This window comes from Heterodontus francisci, chromosome 6 (assembly GCF_036365525.1).
Source record: "Heterodontus francisci isolate sHetFra1 chromosome 6, sHetFra1.hap1, whole genome shotgun sequence".
In the NCBI taxonomy this organism is placed as follows: domain Eukaryota; kingdom Metazoa; phylum Chordata; class Chondrichthyes; order Heterodontiformes; family Heterodontidae; genus Heterodontus; species Heterodontus francisci.
In genome coordinates, this window is record NC_090376.1 from 36,265,043 (window position 1) to 36,279,807 (window position 14,765).

General features: G+C 41.9%; 1 protein-coding gene across 6 annotated transcripts in view; it reads right to left on the reverse strand.

Moving 5' to 3' along the window:
- The window catches only part of nbeaa (neurobeachin a), a 988,762-nt gene that overhangs the window by 188,618 nt on the left and 785,379 nt on the right, over window positions 1–14,765 (reverse strand). For all 6 annotated transcript variants that reach the window (XM_068033481.1, XM_068033479.1, XM_068033480.1 and 3 more), the window contains 2 exons: window positions 10,822–10,937; window positions 8,952–9,064 (listed from right to left, as the gene is read on the reverse strand). In XM_068033481.1, coding sequence (XP_067889582.1) covers window positions 8,952–9,064; window positions 10,822–10,937 — 229 coding nt within the window. The remainder of the gene's footprint in view (window positions 1–8,951; window positions 9,065–10,821; window positions 10,938–14,765) is intronic.

Here is a 14,765-nt window from a genome sequence, read left to right on the forward strand (position 1 = left end):
AGTCATTCAAAAAGGAAACAGTGAGAGTTCAGGGCCAACATGTTCCCATAAAGGTGAAGGGTAGGACCAATAAGTCCAGGGAACCCTGGATGTCAAGGGATATAGAAGGTTGGATAAGGAAAAAAAAGGAAGCTTATGGCAGATTCAGAGGGCTGAAAACAGCGCAGGCCCTAGAGCAGTATAGAAAATGTAGGGGGTACTTAAAAAAGTAATTAGGAGAGCAAAGAGGGGGTATGAAAAAACACTAGCGGGCAAGATAAAGGAAAATCCCAAGGCGTTTTATAAGTGTATTAAGGGCAAGCGGATAACCAGGGAAAGAATAGAGCCCATTAAGGACCAAAGTGGCAATCTGTATGTGCAGCCGGAGGACATAGGTGAGGTTTTAAATGATTACTTTTCATCTGTGTTCACTGTGGAGAAGGACAATGTAGATGTAGAGATCAGGGTGGGGGATTGTGATATACTAAAACAAATTAGCATTGAAAGAGGTATTAGCGGTTTTAGCAGGCTTAAAAGTGGATAAATCCCCAGGCCCAGATGAGATGTATCCCTGGCTGTTATGTGAGGCAAGAGAGGAGATTGCAGGGGCTCTGACACAAATTTTCAAATCCTCTCTGGCCACAGGAGATGTGCCAGAGGACTGGAGGACAGTGAATGTGGTACTATTATTCAAGAAGGGAGTAGGGGTAAACCAGGTAGTTACAGGTCAGTGAGTCTAACATCATTGGTAGGGAAACTATTAGTAAAAGTTCTGAGGGACAGGATTAATCTCCACTTGGGGAGGCAGGGATTATTCAAGGATAGTCAGCATGGCTTTGGAAGGGTGAGATCATGTCTAACAAATGTGAATTTTTCGAGGATGTGACTAGTGTGTAGATGAGGGTAAAGCAGTTGATTGTAGTCAACATGGACTTCAAAGTAAGGCTTTTGATAAGGTCCCGCATGGGAGATTGGTCAAGAAGGTAAGAGCCCATGGGATCCAGGGCAATTTGGCAAATTGGATGCAAAATTGGCTTAGTGGAAGGAGACAGAGGGCGATGGTCGAGGGTTGGTTTTGCAATTGGAAGCCTGTGACCAGTGGTGTAGAGCAGGGATCGGTGCTGGGACCCTGGCTGTTTGTAGTGTACATTAATGATTTAGACATGAATATAGGAGGTATGATCAGTAAGTTCGCAGTTGACATGAAAATTGGTGGTGTCGTAAATAGTGTGGAGGAAAGCCTTAGATTACAGGACGATATAGATGGGCTGGTAAGATGGGCGGAGCAGTGGCAAATGGAATTTAATCCTGAGAAGTGTGAGGTGATGCATTTTGGGAGGACTAAGAAGGCAAGGGAATATACAATGGATGGTAGGACCCTAGGAAGTACAGAAGGTCAGAGGAACATTGGTGTACTTATCCATAGATCACTTAAGGCAGCAGCACAGGCAGATAAGTTGATTCGGAAGGCATATGGGATACTTTCCTTTATTAGCCGAGGCATAGAATATAAGAGCATGGAGCTTATGATGGAGCTGTATAAAACGCTAGTTAGGCCACAGCTGGAGTACTGTGTACAGTTCCGGTCGCCACACTATAGGAAGGATGTGATTGCACTGGAGAGGGTGCAGAGGAGATTCACCAGGATGTTGCCTGGGCTGGAGCATTTCAGCTATGAAGAGAGACTGGATAGGCTAGGGTTGTTTTCCTTAGAGTAGATAGGGCTGAGGCGGGACCTGATTGAGGTATACAAAATTATGAGGGGCATAGATAGGGTAGATAGGAAGAAACTTTTTCCCTTAGCGGAGGTGTCAATAACTAGGAGGCATAGATTTAAGGTAAGAGACAGGAGGTTTAGAGGGGATTTGAGGAAAAAGTTTTTTAGCCAGAGGGTGGTTGGAATCTGGAGCACACTGCCTGAAGATGTGGTAGAGGCATGAACCCTCACAATATTTAACAAGTATTTAGATGAACACTTGAAATGCCATAGCATACAAAGCTACAGGCCAAGTGCTGGAAAATTGGATTAGAATGGATAGGCTTGATGGCCGGCACAGACAGGGTGGGCCAAAGGGCCTGTTTCTGTGCTGAATCACTCTATGACTCTATATGGAAACCAAAACTTCACACAGTACTCCAGGTATGGTCTCACCAAATCCCTACACAATTGTAGCAAGACTTCCTTGCTCTTCAACTAGTGTGATTGCAATAAAGGCCAACATGACATTTGCTTTACTAATTGCTCGTTGTATGCTAACTTTCTGTGCTCCTCATACAAGTACACTCAAGTCTCTCTGAACATCAACATATAAGTGTTTCATGCCTTTTAAAAATATTCTGTTTTTCTATTCTTACTACCAAAGTGAATAACGTCATGCTTGTCCACTTCATATTCCATCTGCCACTTTGTTGCCCATTCACTTAACCTGTCTATATCTTTGCAGCCTTTGTGTCCTCCTCATAGCTTAGCTTCCCACCTAGCTTTGTATTGTCAGCAAACTTGGATACAGTGCTCTCAGTCTCTTCATCTAAGTTATTAATACAGATTTTTAAATGGCTGAGACCGCAGCATTGAACCTTGCAGCACTCCACTCGGTACAGCCTGCCAACTTGAAAATGCCCTATTTATGCCTACTTTCTGCTTCCTGTCCTTTAACCAATCCCCCATCCATGCCGATATATTACCCCCAACACCATGAGCCGTTATCTTGTGTATTATCCTTTTGTGTAGCACCGTATCGAAAGCCTTTTGGAAATCCAAATATATTACATCTACTGGCTCCCTTTTATCCACCCTACTAATTACATCTTCAAAAAACTCTAGTAAATTTGCCAAATGTGATTTTCATTTCATAAAACCATGTTGAAGCTGTCTGATCATACTGTTTCCAACATTTTCCTGACGACTGATGTCAGGCTAACTGGCTTGTAGTTCCCTGTTTTCTCTCTCCCTCTTTTCTTGAATAGTGGTGTTACATTTCCAATCTGTTGGGACTGTTCTAGGATCTAGGGAATTTTGGAAAATCATAACCAGTGCATCCACGATCTCTGCAGTTACCTCTTTTAGAAGCCAAGGATGTAGGTCATCAAGTTCTAGGGATTTGTCAGCTTTTAGTCCCTTAAGTTTCTCCAATATTTCTTCTCTGCTTATATTAATTATTTTAAGTTCCTAACTCTTATTAGCTCCTTGGCTACCCTCTATTTCTGGGAAGTAATTTGTCTTCTCCTCTGAAAACAGACACAAAATATTTGTTCAACATCTCTGCCATTTCCTCATTCCCCATGATAGTTTCTTCTATCTCTAATCTCTAAGGGGCCAACGTTTACTTCAGCTACTCACCACATTTTTATATGCTGGTAGACGGTGGCATAGTGGCAATGTCACTAAACTAGTAATTCAGAAAAACTATGGGAATGGGCGAGGGTGTGGGCATGGGCAGTGTTGAGGCCTGAAACAAGGAGGCTGCAGGTTCTAAGGCTAGAAGGAAGCATAGCAGGGTACAGGAATCAGAGCTGGAGCAGGAGGAAATGCAACGGGCGCTCAGACAGAAAGCTACAGCAAGAGCCTGTGTAGCTGAGACAGTGGTTAGTTGTAATACTACTGAATTAGTAATCCAGAGGCCCAGGCTAATGCACTGGAGACATGGGCTCAAATCCCAGTATGGCACTGGTGGAATTTAAATTCAATGAATTAATAAATTTAGTTAATAAAAATCTAGAATTGAAAGCTAGTCTCCGTAATGGTGTCATGAAACTATCGTAGATTATTGTAAAAATTCATCTGGTTCACTAATGTCCTTTAGGGAAGGAAATCTGCTGTCCTTACCTGTACTGGCCTACATATGACTCTAGACCTATAGCAATATGGTTGACTCTTACATGCCCTCTGAAATGGCCGAGCAAGTTACTCAGTTGTCAAGGGCAATTAGGGATGGGCAACAAATGCTGGCCTTGTCAGTGACGCCCACATCCCATGAAAGAAAAAAATGCTTTTAAAGTTTTGGTTACCATATTCTCATTCCATTTTTTCCCTTTTTATCAACTTTTTGGTCACCCTTTGCTGCTTTCTAAAACTCTCCCAATCCTCAGGCTTAATAGTATTCTTCGCTTATAAGCCTTGTCTTTTAATCTAATACTCTGCTTAACTTCCTTAATAAGCCAACGATGGATTTTTCTCGCTGAGTTTTTGTTTCTTAGTTGAATGTATTTTTGTTGAAAATTTGAATACTTTCTTTAAATGTTTCCCACTGTTATTTATCACCATACCAATCAACCTTCGTCGGCTTTTCCCTCATACCTATGTAATTGACTTTGCTTAAGTTTAAGATTCTTGTTTTGGACTCAAATATGTCGCTCTCAAACTTAATATGGAATTCATTGTATTTTGATCACTTTTTCCCCAAAGGACCTTTTATTATGAGATCACTAATTAACCCTGCCTCATTGCACAACACTGGATCTAATGGCTTTGCCCCTGATTGGTTCCACAATGTATTGTTCTAGCAAGCTGTCGCAAAAGCATTCTACAAACTCATCTTCCAGACTGCCTTTGGCAATTTGATTTTTCCAGTCTATATGAAGATTAAAGACTCCACGATTATTACACTGCCTTTGTTACAAGCTCCAATATTTCTTGCTTACTGCTCTGTCTAACGGTATAATTACTGTTGGGGGACTATAAACTAGTCTCACCTGTGTTTTCTGACCCTTGTTATTCTTAATCCCCACCCACACTGATTCTACTTCCTGACCTTCTCAGCCAAGATCCTCTCTTACTACTGTCCTTATGTCATCCTTGATTATCAGAGGTACTCCTCCTCCTTTTCCATTCTGTCTGTCTTTTCAAAATGTTGTGTACTTTGGAATATTTATTTCCCAACCTTGGTCACCTTGCAATCTTGGGCTGGATTTTGTTCTGGGGTTGGGTCCCCAGCGTCAGAGGCATTTCCTGACCCTGACCTTGCATCGCATTGGCACCTGATACCCAAGCGATTTTTTATGAGCTGGCAAATTAGTGGCCAAAGAGCATGTTCGCTGTCCAATTAAGCCGGTGGATCACTCCCGAGGTTGCAGGGCCAATAGTGGGCTGTTCAGCCTTGTTCACCATCAGAGGTGGGAGCTGCCGATGCATGCAGGAGAGAGACAGAAGGCAGCTCAAGATGGAGACACCTTATGAAGACTTTTTTTTAAAAGGTGGGTGTAAAACTGGCCACAGTTGTCACACTGCTACTGCTGCAGATTGGCTCCCCACCACTTGCAGGTGGGCACCCATTTCCTACTTAAGTGGTATGTTCCAAAATGGCCCTGAGGTGGGATCATGCCAGCAAACCAGCATGCCGGCTGGTGGCAGGAAATTGCGGGCCCATCCGCCTCTGTTCCTATCTCCGTGGCCATTTAAAAATTCAGACCATGTCTCTGTAATAGCAATTATACCAAACCCATTTATCTCTAGTTGTGCTGATAGTTTGTCTATCTTGTTATGAATGCTTTGTGCATTCAGATAAAGAGCATTTAATTTTTTTACAACTATTCTTTGCATGGACCTTATTTGCTGGTGGGCTATTACCTCTAAGCTCTGTCCCTTCCTGGTCCCATTCTGCTTGTCTTTACCCAAATCACTACACTGTTCTATTGCCTCAACTTTTCCCACAAAGAGACAGCCATTCCCACCACCTATCAGGCAAGAAGCTGAGGAGCAGAAGGAGGAAGAGGATGGAGGGGAGGAGGCGGAAGAGGAAGGGAGAGGAGGAACCTAGACAGCCTCTTTCTGCCTGGGCTGTACACGAATAACTAATTCAAATGCGATACTAATTACCTCAACCTCAATTCCCCGTTCACCAACAGCCCCACATTTCTTACCTTCCCTCTGTCACTGACCATCACGTTGTTCTCTTGGCCACAATGCAAAAATAAAAGCCAACACAAACCTTTGTAAATTTATAAATTAAACCATGCCATATTGCACACAAACTTAAACCAATCAGCCTTGTGCAATCCCTTAGTGCTTGCCTTCTGTGTGCCTTTACCGATCCTCCTGTGAAGTGCTACCTCAGCGGTTGTAGCATGGCTGGTGAAATGCTTCTTATTTTCAGTGGAGGAGACTGTGGATAGCCTTAGAGGATGACCTCAAGCAGCTCTGGGTCTTGAAGGCCTGGCTTCAGACTGCACCATCTCGATATGGGAGGCCGCAGTCTGGGTTAGCTGACTGACAGGCACTGGTGAAGTGGCACTGGTGTAACCACAAATGCAATTGCAGGCTCGTGCTCCATGAAGCCACTGCCACTCCCCTGGATGGCACCTCAGCAAACCTATAATCTGTTGGAGGACAGATTATTGGACTGCTGTGACACCCTGCAAGCTCCTTAGAACACTGCTACCCATAATGGCAGCAGTCTGAGCTTGCCTGACAACAAGCTGACCTTGAATAACATCAGTTTGAGCTTCCACTGCAGCATCCAGACCTTTGGTGGAAGCTGCTCGTGCTGCAATGGAAGCTGAAATATCTGTCATTATATGCTGCATCATGTGTTGATTGAGTTGGCCACCAAATCCACGCCAGGGAGGATGGGCTCCAAGCTCTGAGAATCCTTGTGCCAGGTTAGAGTTGTATTCCTCTATGTTCCTTGGCATTGAATGCAGGCCCTCTAGCAAGCTTCTCAATGCACCAAGCATTCAGCTGTGTACACCCATCTGTCTCTTTCTGTAACCTGTCCCATCAAAGTCTTCATCTGGGTCCTCTGCAGCAGACCTCGTCTGCGACCTTGCCTTCCAGCAAGCTGCCTGCAGGGCACTTGTGTCCAATGTTTCACCACATACAGTTCCTGCAGTTAATCTATCCTCTAAGATATGTATAACGAATGTCAGTATCTGAACTGATGACTGTGAGTGTGAAATTAAGAGATGGTGTATCTTCATCATCAATGTCTTCTTGTGTTTCCTCCATGAAGGTTAGAACATACAAGAGTGCCTTTTCCCCTCCGGTTAGGTGCTGTTGCTTCTGGTTGTGCGTCACCTCCTTGTGCAAGAGACTGTGTCTTTGAGTATCGTGCAATATGCTTGGATGATGTGACTGGCATAGTTGAATAGTTGGCTGTGTGTGAAAGCTGTGAGATGTGGGTGTGTGGCTTGCAACAGTGCTAAGCGTGTGAGGGTAAGGCGAAGCATATGAAGTAAAAACAGAAAATGCTGCAAACACTCAGCAGGTCTGGCAGCATCTGTGGAGAGAGAAATAAAGTTATCGGGCTGTATTTTATGCGCCCCTTAGGGTTGGGAATGGAGGCTGGGGGATGGGGGCACCATAAAATTGCATTGGAAGGCTGGAGGCAGAATGCCCATCGCCTTCCCGACACCTTCCAATTCAGTCCAGGGCAGGGAAGGCTGAGAATGACCAATTAATGGTCACTTAAGGGCCTCTTCCCGCCTCCACCTCAATTTCACTGAAGGCTGACGAGCCTGCCACCTAGTGGGGTTGGGGAGGCAACCAAAGGCCCCGGAGGACACCCCACCCCTGGGAAGACAGCCCCACACCCTCACCACCCCCATCCCTCATCCCCACTCACCTCTCCAGGATCTTCTCTCTCCTTGGTACTGCAGGGCCTCCTGCAGAACTGGCAACGGCCACTGCTCCTAGTTGGAAGGCCGACATCGTTGGAGGTGGGAACTCGTTCCTTAAAGGGACGGTGTCCCAGATGGCGGGCAGTTAATTGCCTGCCTGCAGTGAAATAGCAATGGGGGTCCGACGTAGGGTCGAGGCAGTGTCTCCTCCCCAACCTTCCAAGCCATGGCTGGGACCCCCATTGCCAGAACAAAATTCAACCCAAAGTTTCAGGTCTGTGACTGTGGGTCGTGGCGGGGAGGGGGAGGCCCGTAAAATTCTGCGTGGAGAGACCCGCCTCAGCCCCCGACGTCGAGAAGGGCCCGCCGCGTATTACCGGCAGCAGGGGGACCTCGATGCGACGCCCCCCTGCCACCAAGCGGCGGGTCCTTCATCTAAATATGTATCTAAAAATTAACAAGATGTAAATTAATTCACCTGCAGGCAGTGGCCATCTCACGCCGATTTTATGGCCACCAAACGCAGCTCACGTGCCTTCAGAAGGGGAGGGGAGAGGAATAAAATTTTCAGGGTGAGGGGCTGGGGAAGCTGAAAAAACATTATTTATTGGCTGTGGGGATGGTGGGAAGGGGTTGAAGGGCAAAGAGTGCAAAGTTTGGGGTTAAAAGGTCGGGACTGTCAAAAATGGATTTTCGGCAGGGGGGAGAGGGAAATGAATTTATTGTTTGATCACTGGAGGGGTGGATGTAGCGCATTTATGTTCAATTTATAGTTTTTATGGAAAGTTACAGTGCTGGTCCCTTTAAAATTTTACATCAGCTGTCAGGGCTTGAAGCCCTTTAAAAATGGCACCAGTGCCTGCACGGGGGCACCGGACGTCATTGCTGGGGACAGGACGGCTGCCCCCTCTACATCATCGGGGGCAGCTGCCCTGCCCCCTCTATTTAAATCAGCCCCCGCGCATAATATCGCGGGGGCTGTGCGGTGGCATTTCCATGTCGGAAGGCCACCGCTCTCACAGCATGCCGCCACGGAGCTAATAAAATCCAGCCCTGGATTTCCAGTTTACTCAGTTGATCTCAACTTGGCTGTTGCATAGGTGCAATTAATACCTACCACAGTCCTGACACATGTAGCAGTATAAAATATCTAACATGCATAATAGCACTAGTAAAATTAAAATGGCCAAAAAAATTTCACCTCACCCAGTAAAAACTGAATTGATTATTCTTCTGCTTTAATACAATGTTAAGTATACTTGCTACAGTTATGTTGCAAATAATCATGGAAACTATATACTGCAGGTTTATGATTTTTGGACCTACTTTATGAAATCCTTATGGCCTGGACAAGTTGGGGCAGAATCCCTCTAGTGCTAAAATAGCTTAGATTTGGAAGAGGCACTGTTGAAAGATACCTTTGATAGGTCCCTGAAGTTGCCCGGTAGGGTCAGATCCAGCTCTTCAGACTCATAGTTCGTAATAACCCAAGGAAACACAGGGTACTGGTTTAAATCATTGTACGTCCGTCCTAGCAAAAAAGAGGTAATATGAAAATGAAATTTGTGCAATGTGTTTACTTCATAAACAGAAACTAAAATTATAAACTTGAAAACATTTTTTGATGAATTGCTTTAAATACTGTTGTGTTACCCATAAAATGCATGATATTGGTTTAATGTAAAAATGTGTTTTAAAGATAATGGAACAATAAATATTTCCTTAGTAAGGCAGCAATTGCACAGAGAAACATCAGGAATCAAAACAATGACTAAAATTTTTAGAATTCACCAAATCTTAGCATATACAGGGAACAAAAAACTAGTGACAAACATTCATGTTCCACTTATTCAGCTTTCTGCAAGCTTAATGACGATGGGCAATATTTTCCTCACCTTTAAGATACCTATTGGTGCTGCATAGAATCTAAAGTCAAAGCACAATTTTTTTCAGGCGTTTTCTGCCACAGGCGGATTTTGTTTTAAAACTGAAATCCCTAAGTATTTTTAACGTGTCTCTGTAAGCAGCGAGTTTGTAACGAGGGCAAATATCAAGATGGTGGAAATCCAAGCCTGCAACAATTTTTGCAGTAATGTTCCTGGTTTAAAATGTTATTTTTATGTATTATGTTCAGATGACCATTACACATTTAAAACAAAAAAAATGTTAGTATGACAAAAATTGTAGTGGACATCGACATTTTTTTATTTTCCTATTCCGACTCACATTGTTCGGGTACTGGTTTAGATCATTCGAATGAGTTTTCATAACTGCTTTCTCACAGCATTCACAGGATGATGCAGGAGCTTTATGGGGATATGGATACATTAAAAACAATTTCAAATTGATGGGAAAGCTTCCCCTATAAAATGATTAACTTCTGGCCCAATTTTGCATTTATAATTAAACTTATAATTTTCTCTTATTTTGATAAATCATTTTTTATTCCACTCTAATTCTGAAATAAGGCACACAACTGGTTGACCAGAAGGCTTAGATAAAACATTACTGAGAGCCAAATGTTTTTTTTAAAAATGTACTTGAATATAGCATATTAATGGTTGTTATTCCTTTGCTTGTCTGCTTTCCAACACTTAACAGACACTTTGTCATCTCCAGTTCATTAGGAAAGAATTTATAATGATTTTTCTCCATGTAAGCAGTTCAAGTTACATCTAATTAGATGGCAATAATAAGCTCAACACATGCTGCAACTAAATATATACATAATTATTCAGTGCAAACTTCAACCATACACACATCAGAAAATAAAACAGTGGAAAATGCATCTGTTGTATGGAAACATGTAAAGTACTCTCCTTTTGTTTTACCTTCTGATACAAACAAAAAATCTCCTATTTTCATGTATATTTATGTTGCTTTCTATTAATCTGCCACAATTCAAGATGTTTTACTGAACAAAATCCTGTGGAATTCTTGTTCTACTGTCTAGTAGCTGTTGTCTTGAGTGACAAAGCACTAAAATTACATTTTCTCGTTATTATTTCCAGACACACTCTGAAAATGGTTTGTAGACTCTAATAAAGCTTCAGTTTCAGACAAAGCTGTCAACAAAGGAAATGGTAGAGTGAGACCACAGAATAACCCCAGTAACAATAAATGAATCTATAGTCAGAGTGGCAGGTTATGTGTCTCCTGATAAAATTTAATAGGATAGTTTCAGTATCCATCATGGCCCTGCAGCTGGATACCACTGGATAAATGCAAACTATCAAGCCAAACCTTGATATAAAAACACATTAGGAGGACTCAATAACTGCAATGTACCTGCTACAGTGTTAAGGAACATCAAGTATTCAAAGTTTGAAATTTCCCGCCGTTGCCAACGTTGTGTCATGTTGGAGGATTTAAAAAGCTGGCGAGGACTGGCCAGCGATATTCTCCTGTTAATTCCAAAAAAGGGGAAGAGTTGTTATTCATAGTACACATTCGATTTCATCCACAATTACAATAACAAAAAATAAGAGAATATTTGCCTCCCTTGATAACTTCAAAAAATTCTATCTTTCTGGAACAGAAAAGTACTTAATTCCTGCCACTTACCCGATAATCAGCCTACTTTTTTTCGCTATCAGAGCAGTAGAACTTTCATTGTCCTTCAATGCCGGCATGAGAGCTACATTCAGCAACTTGTTTTAAAACAAGAATATTTGTGTTCTCTTTTTTTAACATCTTCTGGACATAGTAGAAATCAGTTGTAATGAAATTAACCTTTGTAATGAAAAGTTTGAGAACATAATGTAGTGAAACATCTGAATTTGTCATGGAAAATTAGATTATAAAAGAGTGTCACTGTACTGGGTGAAAAATAATTATGAAAAATATTGAGAGTTGGTTAATCTGTTTGGTGTACTAATTCATAAGCCTTAAAGAGGATCTTTGCCAACTAATCATGGAATTTTTCAGTGAGATAAAAATATATTAATTTTGAAAGTAACATTAAATAGGCTATTGAAAATATATACTATTTTCCCAAATGGTGGACTCATTCAGCTTAGCTGTGTTTTATAACAATGTAAAATGTGTTAAAAATGTGTGACTAATTTTCAAGGAGAATTCTCAAAGTTAAGTATTCGTAGGAAGATTATCTGTCATGTTGAGGCTGGCATCTTGATTGGGGCACTACATGACACTAAAAACTAATATGGTGGGGAAAGTTATCAAGAACTGAAAGGAACTCAATTTTCAAAATGAAACAACATCACGATTGACATAAAGTTGCTATCATTGGTTTGTGGGGTGTCTAGTTTGAATCCAGTAAGTAAAATAGGAGAAGTGACAATTTGATCTTTCTTGGTGCTTTAGAAACCAGTTTTGAATAAATATTGGTTTTGCCAACATGCACGAGATGCCAGAAGTCCTACCATTTCACGACTGCCATAAACAAAATCCACTAGTCAGTTTAGTTACTCTAATTTGCCAACAGCATGTAAAAACCTGCAGGCATTTTTTAACCAAACCAAAAAGACTTTTTAGAATTTAGCTAAGTCCTAGATCTTGTCAACTAAATAACAAACATTTTCTGATGTTGCATTGCACAGTCCAGAAAATATCAGAACTAGTTCACTAGTTCACAAATTAATCAATAGCAAATCCATCATGATCCAATTTCCATGAAATTATATAAATCAGAAGACCTATACCAAATACTGAAACAGGTGAAAATCTATAGGACATTATGGCAGTTTTTTAGTATCTACAAGTAATACATTTTAAATGAATATTGATCTTGAAATTCAGTCCCAATTTTTGAAAGGAAACAATTGTGAGGAAGTTTATTCTTAAAGCTTGGTGCAAGTCCATCCTTGGTTTTTGGAAGGGTGAACTGTCATTATCTTGAGGGAGGCAGAGTAAACCATAATTGCAAGCCTGAACTATAATTACCAATAATAATGGAGTTATTAGCTTATGGCCTTGTGACTGCATAGTGTAACAGCCCCGACAACCAATCTTATCTGCAGTGTCTGTGGAAGAGTCTGTCACTCCAGAATTGGCCTTTATAGCCACTCCAGGCGCTGCTTCACAAACCACTGACCACCTCTAGGCGCTTACCCATTGTATCTCGAGACAAGGAGGCCAAAGAAGAAGAAGACTGCATAAGGGACAGGTGGTCTTGATAAGCAAATATAACTTCTCACTGCATCTCATTTTATCTGAAACAACTGGTAAGATGTTCTAACACAACCCTAAAAGGTAAAATCATTGATGATAAAATAAAAAAATGTACTGACATGGGGGTGTACTGTGAGTCTATTTCTAATTCTAAAAGGTTTAGAAGCTTCTATATAAACTTTGAACTCTTGATAAAAATAGTGATATTGCAAGGAATGACAACTGATATTGGCCTCAATTGCGATATTGAATATTGCTGACTTGGTAGTTTGTTTATGTCAGCAATTTATTTATTTCAGGCTAGAGATTCATAATGAATTATTTAAGTAACAAGTAACAGACAGCTGTTGAAGAGAAAATCTAATTTTAAGTTCCATATTTTACTGAATTGCAGAGGCACTTAAAATTATGAAGGATAAGCAAAGTAAAAGAAAAATGACTGCACCTATTTTGTCTTATGAATGATAACTCTAATTGCCCTTTGTGACAGTGAGAAGAAATGTTACTTCATATATCACAGTGAATAACAAGTATCAGTATGAGTGCAGATTTGTTTATCCTTCCTCTTCTTTTCCATGTTTAAGATTACAACTTTATACAATTTATATAAATGGTATGATTATTATGCAGAGTAAACATGTTGTTGCTCTCTAGGCTTCAGTGCACAGTCACTGCTGTTAAACAACCTGCAGCAGTTCTCATTTATCAGGCTTTCTCAAGGTGTGATCTGCAATTATCCTGTTTCATTATTCAGTGTGATACCGTAGTGATGATGAATAGACATAAGGCAACAAGTCTAACATGTTAAGTCTTGTATATAAACCACTGATCAGCATGCATCTCAATCCTTTCGCATGTAGCAAAACGTTTTTTTAAACCACTATAGTTACAAATAAAACAGTGAAATTCTAATGCCACATATAAGTAATAAATACACATTTATGGTCAAGTACCTCCCCCACCCCACCACCCAACCCCTAGCTCATCTGACCACAGAAATAAAATACTTTGCAGTTTATTTGAAATGAATCACTCAACCAAAATAACTAATAATTTTAAAAAGGTGCAACACACCATTACTAAAATTATAATGTTTTAAAGCTTACATTTTGAATATATATCTTCAATTTTATGATCAAATCACTGCTGCTTCTCCGCTGTAATTGGACTGTTTCACTGATAATGTCATTGGCTGACTCTCACATATACTCCTCCACATGGCTGAATTTTATGGGCCCCGCTGAGACGAGTTCAGAGGCAGGGCTGCCCCATAGAATTGCAACGGGAAGCACAGGTGCAGGGCCTGTCGCCTCCCCGTTGCAATGCAATTTTGTCGTGGGCGGGATAGGCTGATGACAGCCTACCCACCTAGAGGCTAATTGAGGCGGTGGGGGGAGGCGACCTCCCTGCTGCCCTGTGGGGGGGAGCTTCCTCCATGAGCAATCTGTGGCCCACGGAGGGCCCCTGCCAGCAAACAAACCACCTCCCTGGAACCCCCTCCCCCTGTATTCAATGCCCACCCTTGAACCTTCCCTCACCAAAGCCTGCTGGCCTGACCCCAGCAACTCCGCCTCACTCACCTTCTATCTGGGCTCCAGCACTGGACCTGAGTCCTAGGTCTCTGCAGTACTAGCAGTGGCCACCGCTCGAAGTGATGCTGCCGATACTACAGAGCTGCCGGCCCTGTGATTGGCTGGCAGCTGTTGGAGGCAGGATCTCCATCTTTAAAGGGATGGGAATCCCAGTGCTGGGCTGTTAATTTGCCTGGTGGCTCCAAATGGCCAAGGCGGGATTCCCCTCACCGTTTCGGCCTGGCACCAGGAGTCCCACTGTCAGCACAAATTCAGCCCAAATTGTGCATTTAACCCACATCATCATCCTGTGCAGAGCAGTTTACAAAAACAGGAGAAAGCAACATTGAATTGTCAATAAAGGCAATAGTAGCTCATAGAGCATAGTCCTTCATTATATTGCAATAGCTTAGAGAGAATAGTCCTTCAGGATATTGCAGTATATTGCAGCTTTTGAATACTGGAATTTAAATAAGAGATTTATGAAAAGAACCAGTATTAACTCAGAGGTTTGCTCTATGGTGCACT